This window comes from Mugil cephalus, chromosome 6 (assembly GCF_022458985.1).
Source record: "Mugil cephalus isolate CIBA_MC_2020 chromosome 6, CIBA_Mcephalus_1.1, whole genome shotgun sequence".
Classification (NCBI taxonomy): Eukaryota; Metazoa; Chordata; class Actinopteri; order Mugiliformes; family Mugilidae; genus Mugil; species Mugil cephalus.
In genome coordinates, this window is record NC_061775.1 from 16,961,943 (window position 1) to 16,987,901 (window position 25,959).

The window sequence follows — 25,959 nt, forward strand, 5'->3', positions numbered from 1 at the left end:
ATAACGATTTAAGGTTGCAATATCTACACCTGGGCGGATACGCTCCCGTGGTGAAACGTCATAAATCTGTGTATCGCGCAGTTTATGGAGGAAGGAGGAGTGAGACGTTCTTGCAGCTGCCGCTGTTGAAAAGCCTCCAACCACTGGAACGCGTGTTAAAGTCTTCAAATCAAACAATAAAAATCACCTCCTGATGCAGCTTTTACGCGGGCGTCGAGCAGAAAGGATCGTTAAGCGGGTCGTTAAACGTACTTCACCCGACGCCCTGCCGCAGACACGGCCGAACCCGTGAGCCGCCGCTGACCCGAGTTCCCTCCGCCGCGTCTTCCGCCGCCCTCTGGTGATTTCAGATTTACTTGCATGCGAAGCCTCGGCCCTCCTTGTAGATTATTGCCAAACGTTTCTGTTTCTGTCGCGTGGTAAATCACAGAAGCGCAAGGGGCTTAGCGCCACTGGTGCATTCTGGGAGATTTATGCTCGGGAAGCGCAAAACTGCAAGATGCAAAACAAGATAATATCTGAGACTTTCTGGAAGAGAAATAAATACATCCGGACGTAAGAATGAATCAGAATCAGCAGCGATGTCGCTACTTTTTGCCTTGTTGGTGCTGGTTTCGTGTATTTTTAAGAGTCAGTTACGTGAACCAGAAATTAGGATTATAGAGATTAACTCCTCCCCTGAAAACTTTGATTTAATTGCTGTATTAAAATAAATAAATAAATAAACTGTTGTTTGCATTTACTCTAGACATGATGTGGGGCCCCGTGGCTCGCGCTCAGTTTTTAAGTCAACTCCCTCCTCAGAAAACGAATCAGAACCGAAATCTTTTCTCGTCTCATTGTAACCTGCTGCCTACAGTGTTGAGAAGCCTCTCTGAGACTGGGATGAGCTAAAAAACAAGCCTCCAGCTGGTCACAGAGTCAGAGCTACAGCCGTGACCTTGTCCCCTTTTCTCCAAGTATTTTTTTTTTTTTTTTTTACCAAAAAAAAAAGAAAAATCTACATTTACATTTAAAGTGCTTAACCGGAGCTCTTATCCAGCCAGTGAACAGATTTGGGGTTCAGTGTCACGGTCAAGGGCGTTTTGACAAGAGGACGTAGCTGTTGATAAAACCATTTGTTAACGTCTGAGATCCAACCAGCGACTGTCTGGGTGCTCTGTTAAAACTCGCCGAAAAACCTTAATGATCTCTCCCCGATTTATCTGTTTCTTCCCGACATGCGAATGATGTTGCGTCTCGCTGGGTTAACGTTAAATAACCGAATCGTATCATTTCTTTTTAACCCCGTACTCCCATCGAGAATACGTGTTCGTTAATCAGCGTCACATTTTTATCTGTCCAGGTTGAGTTTCAGGACCAGACCCAGCTGCTGCTCAAGCACTCGGAGATCTTTCAGCTGGACCAGGAATTACCCAAGAGGGTCAGAGCCCGACTGGTGAGTGTTTAACCGTGTCTCTGCGTCCTGCTGCTCATTAAAAACAAAAATGTAAGGAAAAGGGCCGACCAACGGGTAAAGTATCTGCAGATGAAGTAAAACGCTTTGCAGCCCGTGCAGGATGGAAGTGGGTGTGGGCAGGAACATGCAGGTTTTCAGAATTTGAATCTGTTTTACTGTCAAAGCCAAATTTGGGGAGAATTGTAAAGACAACGTCGGAGGAGATTTCCGTGAGGGGTTTCAAAATTGCCGTCACTTTGCAGATGTCACAGAATTCACACGTTATGGGGCACATTCTGGTGAAGCCTGAAGGCCAGTGATGTGGATAAACTGAACCAGTTGGTTCTCGCTGCCCGTCCCTACACATTAATGTGTGTATTAAATTTGGTAACTCACAGTAGAATGAACTTGATGTGACGATGTGTTGGTGGCAAATTGGCCTCACGTTAGCCTCACAGTTGAACTACTTATAGTGTATTTGATCGGAAAGCAATCACCTCAAGACAGCTGCAATAAATCTGATCGTATTTGCTCAGTCCTGGACCTGACGGACGGCTCAAATGTAACAAATACATTTTAAATCTTGTGGGCTTTGCTGCTGACAACAGGATATCGAACTAAAACCAACTTCTGGCGACAGAAAACAATAACTTGTAATAATCCCCACGAGTCCTCGGTCTTAAGTCTGCGTCTGTCCTCCTTCCAGGGGCCGATACTCCAGGAGGAGGTCTCCTCAGCAGACGAAGCTCAAGCAGCCAAACGCCCCCGCCTGCCCTCGGGTTCGGCCCCGCCTGCCGACACCCCCATGGAGACGGCCGGTCCGCCCGCCTGCCACCCGACCGCAGCGCTGGCGGCGCCGCCTCCGCCTCCACCAGGACACCACAGTATTAGTACACCGTCAACCTCACAGCCTCTGTGTCAGCCCGCCACGACCCCGCAGGACGCCCCCGCCCCGTCCGCCGACATTCAGATGGTCGCCGGGACCCCAATGGACACGAGCGGCGCTGCTCTCGCCGGCGCCGTATCAGAGCCACACCTGGCCTCAGACCCCACGCTGACGCCGCACTGTACTCCCTTTCAGACCACCCTGAACTCTGACCCCCTCCTCTCCGCCCCGTCCCCTCCTCCTCCTCCTCCTCCTCTTCCCCCCCGGCACATGTCTGAAGGCTACACGCCCAGCAGCGGATACGTGTCCTACATGGAGACGCTCCTACATTCACATTTTCCTCAGGACGATGGCGCCGGACCTCTGTATTAAAAATGAAAAAAAACTGACAAAAAAAAAAACTACTCCACTCTGTTATTACTCGGCCAGTGGAGGCTGAGCCAATAGGAAGTAAGCTAATGGAGGTGGGTCCTGCTGAGTGCTGTATTAATGGACATGTATATTTCCTGTTCCGGCTCTGAGTGCTCGAGAGGGGGAGCAGGAAAACACACGGACACGAAGCACTCTTTTAATGCATGTTACTTTTCTATTTTTGAGTTGTATTTGCAGTGGTGCTTTAACCTGCTCTGAGCAGCAGCTAAATAGGACAAGGCTTTTTTTTTTTTTTTTTTTATTAAATGTTTAACGTTATTATTATTATTATTATTATTATTGTCTTCTCTTTTTTTTTTTTTTTTTTTTTTGATAAGCCTTTTTGGTTTTTGTGGTCAGCTGCTTTTTTCCCCCCCTCCATTTCAATATGAACAGACTCTGGGTGGCATCAACTCCATACCTCGTTGCATTAACTCAACAACAACGGCACACTCCCGTTTTCTTTCTACAAGAAGCTAATTACCAGGACAGCCTCTGAGCAAAGAGGCCCCCGGTGGACTCTGCTTTTTCTTTTATAAAATCTAATAACCAGCAACAAGATGATCTATTTTTCAATCCACTCAAAGCCACTAATGACTTTGAAACTGTTTGGAAAGGAAAGCGTCACATTGTCCATCTACAGGATGTTTTCGATTAAGTGATTTTGTTGGGGTTTTTTGTCAGATTGCAAGACTTATTTGGGGGAAACAGGGTATAATAATAATAATTAAAAAAAATGATGTATTGTAGCAGGAACTCAGTATTTAATTGTCTTAGTCGAATATTGAAAGAGTTATTTGTAATAGAATCAACTTGTTGAACGCAAACACTAGTAGGTGAAGATGTGTCACAGTAGTTAACAGGTGAGACCTTTTATGTAGTGACATCATTTCGCATCGATCACGCGGCGGCTCTGCATTTTACACCAAAACTCTCTCTCAGGGTTCCTACATGTGGAAAACCTTTATTATTTTTCGACATCCACGTCGGGCGGTGTTCTCCCTGTGTCTGCGTGGGCTCTCTCCCGGTTCCCCCCCGGCTTCCTCCCGCCCTCGCTGGTCCCCTCCGTCCCCCTCCTCTCGGCCTCCAGAGGACACGGGGGTTCCACAGAAAACGAGTGAGCGGATGAAGATCCGAGTCTTCGTCTTCACGCAGCTGAGAAGAGCAAGGAAATTCTTCGCGCTTACGTTTGGCGAGCGCGCGCGCGTTGCTTACGTCGTCATACTCGCTCCCGTTAAAGGCGACGGGCGTCTCTCGTCTGCCGTCACGCGTCTCTCCCATCAGCACAAGTCGACAGAATTATGAAGTCCGTTGTAAAGAAGTCTGAAAAATGTGATGTTTGGAAAAAAGGAAATATGTAGGAACCCTTAAATCTGGATTTATTGTACCATTCTTGGTTTAAAGTGTATGTATAAAATCAATATGGTATATTGTTAATGTATGTTTTTTCTATTACTGTATTGTATCCTTTCTATGTCCCGTTTTCTGAACTGAATTCATGAACTTGGCCGATCTTAAATATTAATTTCCTTTGTATTTTTGACAGACGTTGGCAGTCACCTTACTCAGTTTGTACCGACAACTACACGTTTGTCTTTATTATGTTTTTTTTTTTTTTTCCCGGATCTGGGCCTTTTGGGCACAGAGGTGCTAAAGAGATATTAAAACTACTGATGGATTGATTTACCCAACGCTGTCACCTTGTACATAGCGCAGGCCTGGTGTTGTGAATCAGATTTGTAAATGTCACGCCATTCTTTTCCCATTTTTTTCGGTCACCAGAAATGTTGGAACAGAGATGTGGTCCTGTATCCGAATGATGCTCATGAAGAAAATGTCGGGGATTAAAAATGGGTTGCTAGTCGCAAGCTCCTCTGTGTTTCTCTTTCTTTTTCTGGATCGAACACCTAATTGTGGGCAGTCACTGCGACGTGAAACTTAAAACGACTAAGCAGCTAAAGACATCGACTGGTTAAATACACCGATCAGGCATAACATTATGACCACCATCCTAATAGTGTGTAGGTCTAGAATAGTAAAAGTAAATAAAAAAGTGAGAGAAAGTTAAATTACGGGTCTATTGGCGTGGTTGCTGCTTTTCTAAAAGACACGATCTCCTCAGATGAAGAGCGCAAAGTAAAAAAGTGTAAAGTGCACATAATTGACAGAGGAGTCGCCGCATTTTTAGTCCTCGCTGCAGTGACTCATTGGAACCAGTCCTGGATTCTCACATTAAACTCACAGCGAGCCGAGGGAAGCGAGTTTCTGCGCCTCCTCGCTGGGCTCGTCACAACTTATTTTTAGACGGTACATATAATTAACAGGAAACACCATCCAGACTAGTTGAAACTCTTCCACAGTTTATCATTTTTGGAAGTGGAATAAATTGCATGAGGTACATTAGCCGTGTGCTCCCAGGAGATGACATTGAGATTACTCCATACAATTTGCTTTTTTTGTACTGAAAACATCTGACTTTCGAAGGTATGGCAAGCAGTATGTTCAGTTACTCTATACACACAAGCAGCTCTAAGGTGAAATAAACATGCAGTCACAAGGTAGCACACAGACAGGCTGGTATATATAGTTCCAGCTGCACAAAGTGTCTTTTAACGAGGTCCTTGTCATTTTTAGATCTATCTTCTGCGTGTGCACACAGACATGTGTCACAGTCCATGTGTGTTTTGGTCATTGGATTTTCCGTTCAGAAAAGGACGTAAAAAGACAAAAAAATAGAGATTTTTTTTATTATTATTATTCAAAACTTAGAATTGAAATTCAAGGCATTTTTCTTTATCAGGGTCGAGAATGGATGAAAAAAAATTTAAAAGGTCTATTTTCATTTTCTGTTTTTAAAAATAAAAAATAAAATCGTTAGAAGAAAGAAACAAAAAAAAGTGCCCGTTTATTTAATTTTTTTGAAACCGGAAGTTGCCGTTTTCAAAGTAAGAGCACATATGAGGACGGTACTGTGTTTCTACGTGTCTGACTTCTATCTGTCGTTTTCCTAAATGTCTTTGGAGGCTTACTCTGACATGATTTTTGACATGGCAAAACAAGGCTTGTCATCTGTAGAAATCTCTGCACGCATATCAGATTATACAGATTATATGTAGTTATTTTTAGTTTTTACCTGCAATATGCGGCTTAGTTTTTCTGCAGCCACATCGTCTTCCCTGAGACACACTCTTTTATTGTCTCGAAAAACAACGTCCTGATCACGTTCGTCAACCTGTCACACAGCGCCGTACTTTACGTGCTCTTACTTTGAAAACGACAACTTCCGGTCGCACAATTTAAAAAAAACGGGCGCTTTTTTGTTTCTTTCTTCTAACGATTATTTTTGGGTTTTAGAAACATCCATTCTATTATCCAACCTTTTCTGAATGCTATAACACTGGTTTCCTAGTCTTCAATTAATGGAACTTGTAAGGTCTTGAAGTACTCCAGAAATGGGGTCCAAGTTTCCTTAAATGATTAGAAAAGCCTTTAAGGGTGTACCTAATTTTTATAAGTTCTAGAAAGTGCATAATGTCTCTTATCAATCTTGGAAAGTTGGGTGGTGTTTGCTCCTTCCATATGAATGAGACTTCTTGCAATTAGGGAGGTGGATGCTATGATTATGGGAGCTTTGCCTTTAAGGCAGCTAGTTTCAGGGATGAATCCAAATAATGCACATGTGGCACCGGGAGGCGATGTCTTTCTGAAACATCCTACTGTACGCATTAAAAACATTTCGGCCCAAAACGTGTCAAGTTTAGGACAGGACCAGAGCCCGTGTATGTAATCTGCTGGCTGTCCTTTCCAACGTGGGCGTGAAGGGTCCCCGCATCAGGGAAAACCTTCGCCGTGAGTCGAACGTTCTCACAAAGACAACTTTGAGCAAAACTGGTTTTTAACAATCAGTATTTTCTTCCCTCACACCCCGATGCACTAACACGATTCGCTTTGACTCTTCAGCGTTAAGAGCTTGCGCGTTCAAAAGGAGCCCGACGAGAAGAGGATAGAAGTGGAGCGGCACAGAGAGAAGGTCACTGAAAGAACAAGAAGTCTGCGTCTTATGGACAAATCGTTAAAGTGGCACACACACACACACACACACACTCTCTAGCTGTGCATATGCCAAGCCTGCATTGCCCTCGCTGGATCAGGGTGGTCATTAACATTCTGAAGTGCCCGCCGTGTCTTTGCAGAGTAACTGGGGATGTGCCAGCTTGGCAATTACTTTAACAACTCCGGAGTTTGATTTCTTTATTCAGCTGAACCCAGCCAGGGGTAAAACGAAGGAGAAACAAGAGGAAGAGGACTCTAAAAGGACAAAAGTTTGTGCTGACCCATCTGTAGTTTTTTTTGTTTTATTTTCTTTCTTTCTTTTTTTTTTAATGAGAAAGGGAACTAAATCATATTTGTTATTTTCACGCTTAATGTTTTTTTCGCCGCGTGATCTTTGAGTTCAAAGGGCACAGCGGCTAGTTTAGGCTTGCGTCCTTCAGAATGACTTTAAAAACCCGCCCGACGACTATCAGTCAGCTGAATGGCTCGCATGGACATGAGCGCCGGTGAATGCAGTGGGATATAATTGCAGATGGAAGTGGCAATTATGTTGACAAGCTGGTTGATATGACAGACTCCATTACAGCCTTAAGCTTTTATTACATTTCTGCCCACTAAATCACATCAGCGAAGCAGTAACACCATAATGACTTAGTGTGAGCTCGATCCGTCAGCGCCGTCCCTTGTTTAAAGGGGATACGGCTGAAATATTGGTAGGTGTCTGATCTTTATGAACTCCTCTAGACACCGAGGACTTGAAAGGTGACGTAACCACCACCAACATTCGCAGCTTTTTGGTTAGAAAACTGCAAAAAAACAGTTCATGTTCAGGAAATCGGGCCGTGTTTCTATATGGACACCTATCAGGCATAACATTATGACCACCTGCTTAATTGTGCTGGTCTCCCTTGTGCCTACAAACTGTTTTTGTGTGTGTGACTTGCCCAATTTCCGTTCTAATGTAAGTTGTATACATTTCTGAATCTGTTTTTTAAGTGTTATAAGACATTTGTCAATCTTTGCATCCGCTGTCCCGCATCGTGTAAGTAGAGCAATAGGCATAACATTATGACCACCTCCCTGATATTGTGTAGGTCTCCCTTGTGCCTCATCAGAGAATGGACATGGGCCTTCTGAGGGTGACCTGTGGTGTCTGAATTTGGAGGCCAGCTCGACACCTTGTGCTGTTTTTCATGTTATTTCAGTTGAGTTCCTAAACCCTTTAGGCTGAATCCTGCTGAGGACGACATCCTGCTGGCATCAAGGAGTGTCATCGCTGTGGAGTGGAGGTGCCTGGTCTGGTCTAGGTGGGTGGTGAATGTCTAAGATCTAAGATCTACAAGAATGCTTGGAAAATACAAGACGCATAAATATTAACGTCTGAGAGGAATGCTTTCAGAATGTTTTTTTCTTTATCCATTAGTGTGTAATCCAGGCCCATTACCCGTCGAAAACACTTGGTGCTTTATGGCCCCAAACTGTTGAGCAGCTAAAAACCCACTGTGTTGTTAAAAGAAAACGTAATAGTGTAAACAAGCTCCTGTCCCAGGTTCTATGAAACATGGTGGCATCAAAGTCAAAATGAGCGTATACCTGAATTTTGCAAAAAATAATTTTTTTAGTTGACACTCATTGTTTGCCGTCTTTTTGCATTTTATTTTAACAGGAAACTAGGATGTGGCGCCTGTGAAAATCGCACCTTTTTGATACGCTCGAACTTTCTGATGCGTTCACCGCCTCTCTGTTGCAGTTTGCCTGTTCTCCTTATGCTCCAGACAAAATCCACCTAAGAGGAGGGAGGGAGAGACGGAGAGAGAGAGAGAGAGAGAGAGGCTCGCTGGAGAGAGCAAGAGAAAATAAACAAAAATGAAAAAAGAAAAAAGAAAAAGAAAAGAAACAACGCCGGTAAGTGCTGGGCCTTATTAATGAAGTGAATCTTCATCCAGTCACACACCACAAACAAATGGCCACCCCCTTGAAGCTCTTAATCGGCCCATTAGTCTTCCAGCGACCACAGCCCCGTCCTTTTTTATTCCACCCCCCCCTCCCCACATACACACACACACACACCCCCCTCGCCGCTTCGTTCCCTCCGGACCGGACCAGATACATCCATCACCTCGTATTTGCTCGCCGACCACACGCACTGACAGAGCTCGGCGCACAGCTGGAGATGCTACATCATATTTACTCCCTTACTTGAGCAATAAACACTGCTCTCCGCATCTCTCACCCTCGCTCTCCATCATTTAAATACATTAGTCCTCCTTTTCAAAACAACTCTCGTCTGTTCCAGAAGCTCCATTACATCTCCTTAAAATGCATCTCCTCTGCGTGAGCCGCGCTCGCTTCTCCTCCCTCACCGCACATGGCCCGTTTCTCAGGGAGCATTCGGCTCGGGCCGCCGTCAGGTCGCCGTGACTTTTATTTGCTGATGCATGGATTCAATCTGGCGAGGAGAGCGTCTAAATGACTGAAATGAAGGATGAACGCGCCAAGTGATGACAGTGTTTGCTCTCCTAAGTCGGCCTAATTAATCACCAGGAGGCGTCCTGTGCGGCTTAAAGAGCTGCACAAACACGGGAGTCAGACTCTCGGCAGAGCCGTCACGCTTATAAATATGCGCCCCGCGCTTATATTCCCTCCATTTTCTCGGCTGCCGTGCGCCACAAACTCTGCTAATTCAGACGCTTAAAATCTCATTTCAGACACAATTAGCCTTTAGCCCATCCAAGTGCCGTCGCCTGCGGTGCCACTCCCCCGCCCCTCGTCCCCCTTTCATCCTTTGTGAACATTTTCTTCTCTCGCTCCCTGATAAAGATCACTGAGGTTAGTGAAAAGGGAGGTTTGATCATTTACAGACGAAAACATATTAAAGGGGCCTTTTAGCGGGCCCATTAGGGGACTGTTAAAAACCTTGCTTGTTGCCACGCCAGGGTTATCAGTGCTGCTGGGAGCCTTAATTCATTCCTTTGCCACAAGTTTTTTAATTACATCTGAAGGGATAGACTTTCACCGCAGCCCAACCCGGCCCGGCCCAGCCCAGACCGGCCCAGCCCAGCCCGTCCCTGCTGCTGCTGTTATTTACTCTTTGTGAAACTCTTTAACTGCGGAGCCTGCAGAGGGAGGATCCTCATCATTTTCACTTTGCAGGCAAGTCACAGCATAATTTTTACTGCGTCTGCTCTGCAGCTGCCTCTAAATGGGTGCATTTTTCAAATGCACAATTGGGTAATTTTTTGTTTGGCTCAGTGTACAAACAGTGTGCGTGAAGTGTCTGACAAAACAGATCTGGCGGCTGAAAGGTTTCCCCCTCTCGACGGTTCAACCTCACCGAGGCCAAAGCCTCACGAATTTAGTTTCATGATGTTTTAATTATCAGAAATCCCTAAAAGCACCGTTGAGAAGGACTTCCTATCAGTTTTAGGGTCTTGGTTTTGCCTGAAAATTAAAAATAAATGGCGGATTTGCTTAAACATCTGTAATTTACCAACCTACAACATACATCCGAGAATCATGAAATCCTAAAAACCCCAGACTAACAGTTCATATTAAAATGAAAGAAACTTAAATGATGAGATTGCCTTCTAACAGCATAAACTGTTTCTGCATACAAAGAGGCGAGCGAATACTTCAAGTAAAGGTGAATCTGGCAAACTTTTGATGTGACTGCCCGATGATATATTTTATACATATCTTCAGTTAACTGCGCACAAATGTAGTCTAGTTGATCGCAGCTGCAGGATATACATTTGAAAAGTTAATTAAATTATCTCATTTGCTGTCCTCCCAACCCTAAACACGACTATATTTCTGGTTTCAATTTGTACTCAGTGCTGTGGGAATATTACACCAATCAGGCACAACATTATGACCACCTTCCTAATACTGTCTGGGTGGGGGGAGATGGGGGGGTCACAAAGTCTTTGGTTGATTAGAGATTTTTTATGTATTTTTGAATATGCATTAATACAAAGGGATAGGGATAGTTTAATATTGAATGCAAAATGATAATATTTATATTTATAAACAGCACTAGGCCAAATTTAATATAGATCACATATAGTAGGTAGGGGGTCCCTATTTAATCTCTCCATCAGTTTGGGGGTCCTTGACCTGAAAAAAGTTGAAGACCCCTGCTCTAAAGAACTTCATACTTTGGGATTTGGAGGCCAGGTCAACACTCGTGCTCCTGCCATCACGACGTGTCATTGGGGTGGAGGTGTCTGGTCTGGTTCAGGAGGATCCAAAAGTTTCCCAGCAGAACACTGAATTGTCACAAGATGATCAATGTTATTTACTTTACTCTTGTCGGTCATAAAAATGGTTTAATTTAATAAATAAACATGTTTGGACCAATGTTTGGATATATTTCACTATTTTTAGGTTCTAGTGTCTCAAGCCCTCAAATCAGATTTACACAGAAAGTCGCAAATAACAAATAACATGACTAAACTATTAAAACTCGACTTAAGGTCAAAGCTGCAGGCTGTTACTGAGTGAGCACTTGGCTCTGCAAGTTGAATTCTACATATCTCACCTCTGACACTTCCTGTTGGGATCTGCACTGGTGGGATCTCTTCCCATGCAGGGAGGAGCCCGGGGAGGGATGTCTCTGCTAACCTTCGGGTAGCCTCAAGTTGAAGCATCAGGGAGCAAAGGGAACAGCATATAGTACAGAGGGTTGTGTATGAAAGTCGCAAGTGTATTGGGAAAATGGAGCAGGTTTGATAGTGGTGGCATATTTCTGCCAAATCTAACGTCAGCAGATGTATTTGGGGTTTTACTCTGACAGTCATATAGCAAGAGATGTCTTTAGTGTCATTATGAAGACAAAAAGGCTTTGAATGCGTGATGGTTTCAGCACTGTGTCATTCAGTCTCCCACCGACTTGCCGCTAAATAAATTACAGTGATTATGTTAATAGCAGAGGAGAAAGGTTAGATCGTCTAGTTGAAAAGTGGATGAGGGTAAACAAATGAGTCGACGAGTCAAATCCAGGCACAGCAGATTGCTTTTGGAAAATAAAACGCCTATCATGCCTTCTGAGCTCAAATCTCGTCCTGATATGAAAACAGTAATGAAAGACCTTTGACTCTATTCAGTCAGCATCTAAACTCCAAATTCTCAGAATCAATGCACGGCAAGTGACCTTAATGTCCACGGGGGACGCTTTCGATGGATTTTTTTCTTCTTACAGAGAGTGCAGATGCAGTTGTTAGGGTTTAATCATGTCGTCATAGTCATATTGTTGCTGCCTGACAAAGAATATCTGACCCAGTTCCAGTCTATACAGAGTCTAACTGTCCACAAATTTAAGCATGATTCCAAACCAACTGAGCAGGGTGTGTTTTGTGTCCGAAGACAGAATCTGTGGAATAATGTCTGAAGTCAGGGGTCTTTAAGGACCCCCAAACCGATGGAGAGCTTATGTAAACATAGCTTAATCTAATAGCCTGCATACGTTCATCCCTTTTCTGTAGCTGCAATGCGCACGGAAAATGTACGTGTCTAACGGCAAGTCCTCTCAAAACACGATGATGAAGATGCTCACAGGCTGCAGAAACATCTCGCGGTGAAATCCTGTGACTTTTAATTGTTGGAATAACAAGGAACAGAACAGACACGATTTGAAGCAAGTGATAATGATCTTATTGAATCCATAGTATAAACAAAGCTGTAAACTGCTGTGAGAGGAAGCTCATGCTTCTGCAAGAGAAGGTGAGGTCACAAAGGTGTCTTTTCTACCTGAGAGACCCTCCATAGCCCCGAGCGTGACTCCTTGTATCCCATCTCCACATGTTCCCACAAGAGACACCAGTTTACTGTCATGTATGTAATATGGTTTCTCCTATGAAAATGTGCGTATGCTTATATTTGCAGGTCGATATCCTTTCATGTGTCTGTATGCGTTTGGCCTCATTGATGCCGATGTTTCATTCCGCCTGAATGCGTAAACGCCGGCACGGATTGCACGTGCGCCTATGCACATTTCTGTGCCTGTCCCTGGAAGAAGAAGAGGAGGCGCGTTTCTTTCTCGTAATTAAAACGAAAGGCTGAAGAGGAAAGGGAAGAGTTTAATACCTCCAATTATTCTGCTTTCGTCGCTCGACACACCTGCGCCAGCGTCGCAGGAATTGCTTTTGAATAAAACTGAAATTGAATCAGCAGCTCGGGGAGAATCGGTGCGCGCCGCGTTCACGCGTCAGGCCAGGGTCCGCAGGAACAACCTGGGGAATTAATGCAGGAGGAACCACATTCGTTTCTGTAATCAGATGGAATAATATTGGTTTGATGAGCACACGATCCTCCCGTAACACGTGTGGTACACAGACAAGTACGGAAAAGGTCAAGTGCATGATTTAGCCAGTGGTCTGTATGGATAAATGGTGAAAAAAATAGTTTATTGTTCTTAGGTAATACGTAATAATTAAAAGGTCCAGCCTCAGAAATGACAGGCAAGCTCATCTTTACAGACTTTAATTTTACAGACTATATAGCTTACATAATACTTAATATATTTAAATATATAATTACATACATAGTTGGATTTTAGAAGATGTGAACACTCAGACTCCTAGGAAATACATCTTGCGGCGTCAAAACTAGATTTAGAAACGCAGGATGGTGTTAAAAGTTGATACGTTATGATTCCATCAGAGCTACGGTACCTCAACGGAGCCTGGAAACATTCTGTAAAAATAATTTAAATTGATTAAATCGCTGTACCACATTCGGCCGGAAAGCTGAAAAGAATTGTTTTATAAAACTAGTGTTCAGTTGCTAAAATGCCACGAAACTGCCCCCTTTTGTAGTCTCTTCTATTCTTCTATTCACTTTGTAATCACTTAAATTTTGTTTTGACGTTTTTTAACTAGCACCCTGCAATTACAGCTTCAACTGCTATAATAACCGTTTTACTTGAAGGACTAACTTCAGTAATTTGGGTCTATTTTCCTTAATTTGTGCACACAAATGATTATTTCAAGGGGAGTAATTATATGGGAACAAAAGTCTGTTTACAGGTCTTTCTACTATGAATTTAAAAAAAAGAAAGAAAGAACGAGGCTCTTGAAAAGCCTCATGTGAATGAAATTTGCAGGTGTGAAGACTTGACAAGTTTCATTGTGTGCCCCAGGGTTTAGGCAATTAAAAATAATGTGCGCAAGTAAAAAACGTGCAGTGGTATATCTAATATTACTTTTGTGCATATGTGCGATTGCCACCTGGATTTAACTAAACAAATGATACAAGCCCCCTAGTGGAGAAATACTGCATGGGTGATTAGCTTTCACCTGGCACTAGTTATTTAACCCCAACTGTTGCAATGAGTAGCTTCACATCTCTTAAACAGCCATATTGAAAGACAAATGTTGTGGTCATGGAAAAGATGTTTGGTCTGTTTGAGAAGGATCAAATCATTGGCATGCATCAAGCAGAGAAAACATCTAAGGAGACTGAAGCAGGAACTACTAAAATTGGGTTAATAAAACGTGGACGTGTAGTGGGGATCCATCGTCTTTGAGGAAGAAATATAGTCGGTATAAATCCTGATTGATCGAGATCAGCGATCACTTAAACGTTTGGTGAAATCAAATTGAAGAAAAACAACAGTAGGACTCAGGGCTATGTTTAATAGTGAAAGTAAGAGCATTTCCACATGTCCAATGTGAAGGGAACTCATTGGGACTGAACAGCTGTGTAGCATTAAGAAAACCACTAGTCAGTGAGGCTAACCAGAAAAAAAGGCTTCAGTTTGCTAGGGAGCATAAAGGTTGGAAGCTGGAGCAATGGAAGAAGGTCACGTGGTCTGATGAGTCCAGATTTACCCTGTACCAGTGTTATGGAGTATCAGGGTAAGAAGAGAGGCAGATGAAGTGATGCCCCAATCGTGCCTAGTGTCTTACTGTGCAAGCCTGTGGGGGCAGTGCTATGATCTGGGGTTACTACAGTACTCAGGTCCAGGTTCAGCAACCAAAAAATGAGGTCAGCTGACAACCTGAATACAGTGGATGGCCAGGTTAGTTCATCAATGGATTTTTTTCTTCCCTCATGGCACGGGCATATTCCAAGATGACAATGTCAGGATTCATTGGATTCAAACTGTGAAAGAGTGGTTCAAGGAAATGAGACATTCTCACACATGGATTGGCCACCACAGAGTCCAGATCTAAACCCCACTGAGAATCTTTGAGATGTGCTGGAGAAGGTTTTATCCAGTGGTCAAACTCTCCCATCATCAATATAAGATCTTGGTGAAAAATGGATGTAACACTGGATAGAAATAAATCTTGTGACGTTCCAGAAGGTAATGATGAAATATTAGAGTGGTTGACTTTTTTTTTTTAGTGCCGACTTATAGGCCTATAAGTCGAGGCAGTGTGTAAGATAACCCACATTGGTGCATCTAATGTTTTCACAATGTGCTAAGAAACGTCTCACTGTAATAATAATGCATCACAATTTCTTACACACTACTGCAGATGCCGCAGTTTCACAAAGACACGCTATTGCTTTTCGCTATTTATATTCCTTAATGCCAAAGCACAAGCACATGGTTTGATGCATTAACAGTGTATAACTGAGCCCAATCCATCATTCTGAAAGCACAGGTGGCATCTCAGTCAAATGGCAGATCTCACTGAGCAGACACAAACAACCCATCCACACACAAATCGATTCACAATTTGACTCTGGCTGTTATCAGAGCTGCCCTGAATATCGATCCGTTCGGAACGATATTTCTGCAGCGGCAACGCAACAGATGATGCATCTGTGGCAAGGAAGCAGAGAACGGCGACGTCAACATTCATCAAATGTGATCGGCTCTCCCGCCTCGAACATCAGACAGATGTGCACCCTGAGAGGAAGCGCCGCATGCTGCGACGACATGCCTTCAAAAAGGACCTCCCTCTTCATCATTATCACATCCAACACTTCAACCTCGGCCCCCCCACCCCACCCCCTCCGGAAAGAGACCTTAGTTTCTCTTGCTAATTGAAAGCAACAAACACCTCTTGGGTGCTAATTCACTTTACACTCCAAGGGAGAGGGGTTCCTTCAGGGTTCTTCTAACACCACGGACAAAACAGGAAATGTTGTGTTAATTTGTTTGGGAAGTTACACAATGGGGAACAATCTGGGAAGTTTATATACACTGTAAGCAAGACCGGACTTCATTATTCTTTTATGTGAGGAAACGTCAACTCCAAGGATCTGTGGTCATTTCTCTGTGGAGTGGAGGACTGTCACACCTCATTTACTCATTGCGTTGGCTTCCTATTAGTTTCAGATGGCGGTCATTAGTCCTCAGATTTGCGGTTTCAAAAATAGATGCCCATTAGTCACAGTTCCAATTTCTCGCATGAAAATCCGAAGGTAACTAAACATGTGGTGTAACAAAGACAACAGCGGCAATGGCAAATATCCAATAATTTCACGCAAGCTTCCAGTAACGGCCACCGCTGATATTAACCCTGAGGTGAACCCCACGCGTCAGCTCCGATTCCACAGAGTGAAGCGCCTAATCAATAAATCATTAGCATGTTAATCTAGAGACACGACTATGGATTTTAATATTGAATCAAAACGACTAAATATAGAAGAGAACCCAGATAACATCTGTTAGCAAAGCAACGTAAGTCAATGTGGTATTTGTGTTGATTCATGAATTAGCACTTCAAGTTCATCTGACAGAAACTGACTTTAGTGGTTAACAGTTGAGGTTTGTCCAGAACTATTCATGTTAAAGTCCAACTACTACCTCTACCTTCTAACAAGCAGCTACAAGTTTGATTTTTAAAAAATAATAAAATAAAGATAGATGGTATATTCACAAATAAAATCTCAAAGATGCACCACACTTGCCCGACAATGCTGCCTGGCACCTTTTATCTACCATCATAAGAGGAGTACACTCATGTCGGTCTTTTCTTTGTTTACTCGGGTTTACTTGGAAGCCTGGCAGACGAAATAAAACTGTCTATGAACCCCAATGTGTTCTGTTAAGGTGGTGTATGCACAGAGAGAAACCAGCAACGATGTGACAACAAGACAGCATGGAAATGTAATGTAATTCACCAAGTTTTAGCACTGATTGTCCAAAAAGTGGGTAGAAGTGGGTGGGTCAGCCCAACTACTCTCAAGAACACATTGGTGATGGGACAGCAGTGTTTTTTAGCTAGCTCTGTCCAGACGCTAGCTTTTACTTTTTTTCCCACTTGGAAACATTTGGGCCTCACACTGTACTGACACCACATGTACCGATCAGGCATAACATTATGATCTAATCCTATTCTAATATTGTCCAGGTCTCCCTCCAAAACAGTTATGACTCATCACAGAATGGACATGGGTCTTCTGAGGGAGTCCTGTGGTGTGTGGCAACATTTAGTGGGGGGCTTTGGGTCCTATGGGTTGAGGGAAGGGGGCTCTGTGGATCAGACTTGTTCCAGTGCATCCCACAGATAATTGGTCAATTTGGGATTTAGGGAATTTGGAGGCCAGGTCAACATCTTGAGCTGTTTTTCATGTTTTTTTTGTTTTTGTTTTTTTGAGTTGTTCCTAAATTGTTTTTGTGTGTCCTTCTGGGGATGGCTTTTCCCATCAAGAAGTGTCATCGCTATGGGGTGGGGGTGCCTGGTCTGGTCTAGGTGGGTGATACATGTCTAAGTGACATCCACAAGAATGTCAGGTCCAAAGGTTTCCCAGTAGAACTCTGAATTGTCACAAGATAGCAAATGTTATTTATATCTCCTCAGTGGTTTTAATCCTGTGGCTGATCGTTGTGTTGCGCACAAGAGGACCACCTAAGCAACCACCTAGGCAACCAGAGACTAGAACATCTACTAGAAACTGTCAAAACAGGTGACACTGTAGGGGAGAATAGTCATTTTACCATTTATTTATTCATTTTAAATGTTCTCATATTCATCCATCTCTGCTGTTTGAGATTTTGGGTCCTGTGTACACTGGGAACAGTGCTAAATAACTGTGTGTTGCTCTGTAACAAAACAAGCTTCATAGTGCTAAACAGCCCAGCTGTTAATTTCAGTCCTATGCTCAACTTTGGCCTCGTAAGGTGACGTACGCACACTTCACAGCCTCACTTTCACTTTGAGTGCATCAGTGTTCACTCTTCCAAGTAAGCCGCCGTGGCTTGGAGGCTCTGCCCCATGTTCTGTCATCATTAAAACTAAATTCATTACCTCGGCAAAAGGCCACAGCCTGTTTTCCCTCAGTGTCTTTTCCTGCAGTGGCTGTCGCTGCTGCATGTCATCGCACAGTTCCTTTACAAATGGAGCCAGCCATTCACATAATTAAAACCAAGATGCTAGGACATAATTCTTAATTAAGCGCTAATGTGATAAAGTGTGATAGCAGGACAAAACTCTCCTTTAAGGGAAGAGAGGCCTTTGTAATGAGGTGATTAATGGACTTAAGAGGGGAAGAAGATGTAATTGGCTGGTTCGTCCCTCCCAGCTGAAAAAGCAGGATACAGCTCGCCGTCTGCTCCAGACGTCTGCTTGAGGAACAGAAAGCGATTCCATCTGGCAGTAACAGAAAGCTTCTCCCTGTGAATTTCGTTGGCAAGAGACATTATCTGCAAGGATTACGGTTCTTTTGGCCTTTTTGTTTTCTGTCTAATCAGACTCCTCAGGGTTAAGAGGTACTTGTGGACCCCCAAGTCAAAATGAGTCCCATACAGAAAAGGAACAGATTTAAATAAAGGCTTGGTCAGCTGTTTGACCTGTAACCACGCCTACAGTCAAGGCCGGCTCTACCTAATCTGGTGCCCCCAGGCAATTTAGTTCCCCCACCCTCCCACCACCAATAAAATTTAAGGACAACAGCCATGCCATCTAAACAATCACAACAGTTTGATTTTAATATTTGAACAAGAACAGAGTGTCTACTTACTTAATTTAGTATATTTATTTATCTCTCTGTATCTATGTCTATCTATCTATCTCATAGCCACGCAGGTTGGACACTGTCCCCCATGGCACACATCGGCCCACGAAATAATATTTTAAAATAATGAATAATATTTTATATCTATAAGAATTACCATTGATACTACAAATCCCAGACTGCATTGCAATACTCGACATCAGACAGCAGGTCTTCTTAGTATGATTTTTGTAAATGTAAAGTGTCTTTCAGTACCTTTTAAAAGTGTTCTATAAATAAAATGTATTATTATTATTATTATTAAACTCATCAGTCTCATGGTTGCCTCGGCAACCATTCTTGTATCAATGTTAGTGTTATTCACTTCTCCTGTCAGTGGTCATAATGTTATGCCTGATTGGTGTAGTAAGGTAAGAAGAAGATTTTTTTTCAGCTGCTTCTCTTCATAACAAAACATGCTTGCCTTATAAACAGACCCAAATGTACTGTGTAAATAATTATGTTCGAGCAATCATGATAAATTTCCCTGCTCAGTTTGTTAAATTCTGCATGGTCTTCTTCTTTGTTTGCTAGATTTCACTGCTCTACAGTCGGACCACTGTGTGTTGATGCTGATAACAAAACTAAAATTAGTGCCTTGTATTGTACGATGGAGATCCGTTTATACCGTCTGATGAACTCTTGCCCTCGTGTTTTTACATCGGGGAATGCACCAACCGATTTCTCCCCGTTTTCTGAAGCCTTCTATTGATCTCTTGTACGAACACACACAACAACCACTTTCACAATAGAGACCAGGTAATCTTTCTTCAAAGTAAGAAAATAAAAAATACCCTTCATTATCGAGCCTTTCAGATTTGGTAAATGATATTTCTTTTGACCTTGTTTAAAGTTATATTAAATCGAATTAATTAGTTAATTAGTTTAAGATGCCTCATTCACTTCTTTTGTCTCATCTCGTGGCTCAGTGCATCACCTGGTAAATTAACGCTCAAACTACGAGGCTATGTCACTGGAATAATTCCAATCCCAATTATAACATAACATTGTTGCAAATAATCCCACGGATTCGTATCCTGTCCTTTTAACAGCAGTCAAGAGCTGCCGCTTTAATTGTTGAGATGAAAACTTACAGGGAGCTCCCGGTGTCCCCGTCTCGTTTAAAGCTTAAATGAGGTTCAGGTAATCAGTGAATGAGGAGGCAACTTCTGTGAATTCAGTTCACAATGTTTTAAATTCCCAAAACATACTTAATAAAAATGTAGTCTAGTCAGTGGATGTGACTACAGACTTTTTATGCTTTTGTTCTTTTTGTTCTGTTACGCCGATCAGCCGCAACATTGAAACCACTGGCAGCAGAAGTGAATAACATTCATCATCTTGTGACAATTCAATGTTCTGCTGAGAAACTTTTGGACCTGGCACCTAGAAAAACAGCACAAGGTGTTGACCTCGCCTCTAAATTCCCTAGACAAACTGATCACGTATCTGTGGGATGATCCACAGTAACAAAAAAAAAGTAAAAAATCCTGTTTCCACACACCACAGGACACCTTCAGGAGACCCTTGTCCATTCTCTGATGAGGCACAAGGGAGACCTACACAATATTAGGAAGGTGGTCATAATGTTATGCCTGATCGGTGTACATGGATAATGCTTTCTGAAAAGCAGAGCACCTGGCTGAGTTTAGTCCACAGAAAAATGCCACAAGCATGTGTTGTATGGTTTTCAGTTTTGTTTTGTTTTTTCCACAGTACAAAACAACACAACCACAGAAGCCCTGCTTACTGTTACCGACTGTTTTAGAAATGCCACTCACAGTTCAGGTCTCCTCTGCTCTAATGAATATGTTATTTGACATCCCGCTGGAAGGGAGTTTATAGCTTTTCTGCAAAAATCCAACCCCAACCCTCCCAAATCCAATCTTATTAAAGAACAAAGCGGCTTAATGTTGCCGCCGTTTCTTCCGCAATATTCGGCGGTTTAAAAGTAAGAAGTCGCACTTAGAAACAATAGCATCGATAAGCTACAGGATTTGCCGAATTCTGCTCACCGTCGGAGCTGCTTTGATATGGTTTTATCATGAAAGAAATCTTCCTTGTGGCGTCTTTAAAGTCGACCAACAGAGGTGAATGTTAAGGAAAAGCTCTTCAGGCTCCACTGGGCTGTTTGGATTGGACATAGAGTAATAAGGAAAGAGGGAAATAATGAGTGATTAAACTTGTCTCATATATTTGTTTTTAAGTTATTCATAGCGAGGTCTGGTCTAGTGGATAGTTGGTAAGGAGAAGTAATTTCCTACTGCAGGAAGTGTCCCAATAAAAATCACTGACAGCAGAGACAGAATGGTGTCAGCAAACTAATGGTACAAAACAAAATATTTTCCCCGGATGAAACAACTTTTGAGACTTTGTAGAGGAAATAAATAAGTCACTGGTTCTTTCCGTCAGAATTCAGGTAAAGTTTAAAGTCTCCCTCAAAGGGTTTTTTGCCCAAGTAATGGAAAGCTGTTTCAGGAACAACACATTGCTGTCAGGTTTTTAAAATGCAGTTGCTGTTAAACTCTGTTTAAGCACACTGTACTGGTGAGCCAGCAGAAGTTTCAGAGACTTGGGAGTCAGAAAAGGTGTTTCTGCGATTTGAAGGATTTGAGTTTCTCTGTCTCTTAAAGTGGCAATCTCAAAGCTCAAAACAAAACCGTGCCCTAGACGCGAGGAATTGAATTAGGATGAAAGGGGTTGCAGGGATAGGGTGAATGAGGTTGGAAAGTGAGATCGGGGGTAGGCTTCACATGGCGGAAGAGTGACACTTAGGTCCTGTTCAGACTTGGTATTGACGTGCACAATACTATATGTTTTCTAAAGTCACTGTTTGTAAAGTCACTGTTAATAAAGGTAAAATCATTTTTATGACAAATGACCACTTTGCTTACATCAACATGAACACATGGTGGGTTTGTGAGAGCTTCAACAAACAGGAAGAAGTTGGACACAGATGTTCAGGTAGTCACAAGAAATAAATAATAACATGAACCTGGTATTCTTCCTGATTTGTTGTTTATAACTGAGTGGGATAAGACAATGATGCCTGAGCCTGTGTCATCAATGTACTGAAGTGTTTATACTGTATACTCTCATTATTACAAAGTGAGTCGTCTGCAAACTTTAAAAACAGACATCTGGATATGAATGTAAGACATGTAAAATGTTAAATCATGATCTGACAATAACGGACGGGTTGAGAGACCACAGCTAATGCAAACTGAACTGAAAGTCTTCATAGTGCCGCTCCGCACTAAAGCATTAAACTGGCAAAAATGGGGTTCCAAACGAGTCAACGTTCGTTATCAAGTAGTCAGAGGGAACCCTGGAATGTGTTCAGTTCTGTTGTTAGGTAAAAACTGCAATTTTTGACAGTAGATCAGTATGAAATATTGCAAACGACGGCGCAACTGCAGTGAGCTTTTAGATGAACAGCTGCAGACAATCGGCTTGGCAGGTGCAACTCCTCGGCAAAACCACCAATTGCTGATGTAAAAAAATAAAAATAAAAACACATGCAGCATAAATTCAGATCACAATTGCTAACAGAATGAAATGACACCAATTTTTTTTTACTTATCACCAGAGCTGAAATCTTCATAATTGTCACTATTTTTGCACATGGAAGACTTCATCAGGGCACCAGTAATTGCTGGTCCCTTCCCAGCCTCCTCAACTGGAGAGTCCTCCAAAAGCAGGTCAGTTCAGTTGGGTGGGGGGCCAAAGGCTGTTCCAGGTAAACGGCATTTAATCTACGCGAAAGCTGCCAACAGTGTCAACAACATAATGGGTCATTTTACCTCAGATAAACTCAGTGAGTTTGGATCCAATGATTCATGATCTCTATGCTCACATCAAGGTTTTTAACCACTGCTGCATCCTCGTTTAGCTCTTCTGCTCCCGCTGTATTAACTCTAGTGATGACAAGCTGGTTTCTCTCTTGCCTCGTGACAGATTGAACATAATGTTCCATGAACTCACATAAGTCAAGTGGACACTCGCTACCGTGTCTGCGTAATTGCTGGACACTCTCGAAATCTGTAAAAGTTGAGTTGTTCAGCTGCTCTTTTTGGCACCTCTCCACTTCACTTGGGATTTTTGACAGCGGTCCTCCACTTTCACATAAACCTCTGCTCTCATTTATTATTATTAGTTTATTGAATTGGGACCATGCACATTAATCAACACTGATGCATTAGCCGGACTAGGCACAAATGCTAATTTTCAGCCGTTGTCGTCCCAAGGCAGGTTCACAACACGGACAGAAACGACTTTAAAACAACAATCATGCAACAGACAATTACAGAACCAGGCACAGATAGACAGGGTCAAAACAAACCGAAATGACAAAACATCTAACAAAACATTAATAGACCAAGAACCGAAGAGTATGCACCGGATTGAGAAAGCTATTTAGGCTATGTCAGTTCATGTCTGATTTATTTTTAACCAGTGTGAGGTTAAACATGCCTTTCACACAGGGTTAATCATAACTAAACAACAAAAACAATGAAAGAATGAATAAGGGAACAGACGAGTGTGTGTTGCTGACATGAACATCTGTGAAGTGTGTCTTATTTTGTGTATGTGCCTGCTGCTAATCCTCCCAAAAGGTACAACACGGCTATTCAACTATAATCACTTTTCGCTCTCTTTCATAACATACTTCCTTTTATACGGGACGCTTGTGATTGATTTCTTTCTTTCTGTCTTACGTGTCTCTTTCTGGTCAGAAACACTATTGCTGTGTTGTGTCCTTGGCGTCCTTGCGCCTCCATCCATTCATACGGCATCAATTTTACTCTGCGGTTGTATAAACAAGGATAAAATCAATCAGTGCTTCATAAACAACGGGCCCCGTCTCAGACTGAGACGTTTGTCACGAGGAAAAACTCACAGTAGAATATCTGGGGCCGAACCTGCTTCCCCTACCTCTGCTCTGCCCTCCTGCCACTCCTCATTTTGTAATTGGTTATACCTTCGTGTGTTGTCACTAGGGGGCAGTAAAACTCCACATGCTCAGAGATGTCCACATGGCGTGGCTGTCCTTCCATCTTCTTTCTCTCTCACACGCCCACAAACAAGCACATTAAATATAAAGAGCAGGTGAATTTGTTGTACAAAGTAATAACATTAGGTTATAACAGTTTTAGTTGCTGGTGGTTTTAGTTGCTCATTCGTGTGGCACTGAACTGTGTGATTTTAAAGGTTACGCTGATTCTAATAATAAATACGTTGTAGTGCAGTGGTTCTGTAAGTGCATTTGCCTTCTGAAATGTTTTGTACTGTCTAGCTCTCATATTTGCACTACCATTACCGCCTGTATACGCTTGCACACTCACTTTACTTCATCTCGATAGCCCCACGGTCTTGGAGGAACGTTGTCTCGGCTGAAATGGTTCAAATGGCAATAATAATAATAATAATAATAATGATAAAAAAAACACTTGACCTTTTGAAACTTTAAAGACAAGCTGTGCAAGTCGCAGAAGTGGCTGCTCATGCGTCATTCACCTTTTACTTAAAGCATAGGTCTTCAAAAGGGGGTCAGCAGAGGTGCTGCAAAGGGTCAAAATCCTTGGTTGATTAGACATATTTTATATATATACACACATACATTATTAATTTCTCCCCACACATTTTTTTAATACACATTAACATGAATCCAACATAATTTAGTAAAAGGATAAGGGATAGCTTAATATCGAATGCAAAATAATAATAATGATGTGTATTTATAAATAGCACTAGGCTGAATTTAATATAGGTCACATATAGTAGGTAGGTGGTCCCTAATTAATCTCTCCGTCCTTGGCCTGAAAAACACTGAAGACCCCTGACTTAAAGTATTGTCGACTGAGTTCATATCAGGCTGCCTGATGCAAGATAAGGCCGTAGGCAGCTAAACCAGCTACTCAGAAGTCTCAGGTAAAGATCTTCAAAAAAAAAAAAAAAAAAAGTATTAAGAATTATCACAAACTGTTTGTTGAAATGGCAAGATATTATTTAAGATCACTTGGATAAAACAAGTGTCAGAGCAACATTGCAGTAGACTAAGTCTCTCCAAATATGTAGTTTATGAAGAGGACGTTTTAATCCCAGTTAAGAAAGATATATGATAATGTCTAGATACAAACTAAGACGTAAACCACATTTTCTCAACTTATTTTTTTTTTTTTCTATCACCAACTCAAATATAAATTCAAGATGAATAATATAACCGTTGTGTGTGTGTGTGTGTGTCAGGATGGGGAGCAGCATCCTCTTTGGCTACGGCTTGGATCTCATTTCAGGAGGTGGAATTAAAGCCGGCTGAGACCTAATCCCAGCGTAATAACTCCCCCCCCCCTCCCCCATTTTATGAAGCAGGAAAAGAGGGTAGAACGAAACGTTGAGAGAAATTAGAAAAAAGAACGGGTGATTCGAGGTTTAGAGGTGAGGACAGACTCAACAGGAAAAACTCCGCGAGGTTCAGGCTACTGAACGGTGCCACCTGAGTGCTGCGCGGTCAATTGATATTCCCGAATAACCGATGAATCTGTTTCGATGTCATGTGTCAATTTCAAACAGAGAGTTTGGTCATCAGCAGGAAAAAATGTTTCAAGTCATGTTCTCAGATTAGCGATGTTGGCGTGCAGCCATTATTGCATGAGGATGAAAATCTTGGCTCTAATTTAGCAAATCATCAAGTCATTCGGATTCACCATCAGCAGACAGATTGTCAAATTCAATAGAAATCCTTTCAATTTTGAGCAATGCAGACTGCGAACGAGAATCACTTTGAGTTTCTATCACAAGCGCCCAAGGTGAGTGATTGAAGACATATTAAAATAAAGAGATTAGATGATCCAATTTCTGTCGTTCACAAGACCGAACAAAATACAATAAAACACAGTAAGGTTATTACAGTTCTCTGTGCTGTCTTTTATCCTGGTGATCGTAACACAAACATTAGCATTAAGGAGCTCTTTTAAAAAGTAATGTGCTCCCTGCATGTGTTTGATTGGGCAACACATCGCCTTCCTGCCTGATGTAGCATTGCGCTGCAAAAACCTCATTCAGCTCTTTCACCGGCGATCCTACTTGTTTGTTTCCGGAGCCATTTGCACCACTTCACCAAACAAACGGACATGATTTAATTTGGAAACAAAGTCACAACCTGCTAGGGACCTGGGGCCCTGTTTGAAGCGGACGCGAGCGCTCGATCCAAAATACG

At 42.4% G+C, this 25,959-nt stretch overlaps 1 protein-coding gene across 2 annotated transcripts in view; it reads left to right on the forward strand.

Annotated features, from left to right (window-relative positions):
• The window catches only part of kdm4b (lysine (K)-specific demethylase 4B), a 43,196-nt gene extending 38,593 nt beyond the window's left edge, over positions 1-4,603 (forward strand). For both annotated transcript variants that reach the window (XM_047586554.1, XM_047586555.1), the window contains exons 21-22: positions 1,346-1,438; positions 2,145-4,603. In XM_047586554.1, the coding sequence (XP_047442510.1) occupies positions 1,346-1,438; positions 2,145-2,696 (645 nt within the window). In that variant the 3' untranslated portion in view covers positions 2,697-4,603. The remainder of the gene's footprint in view (positions 1-1,345; positions 1,439-2,144) is intronic.
• The last annotated feature ends 21,356 nt before the right edge of the window (positions 4,604-25,959 follow it).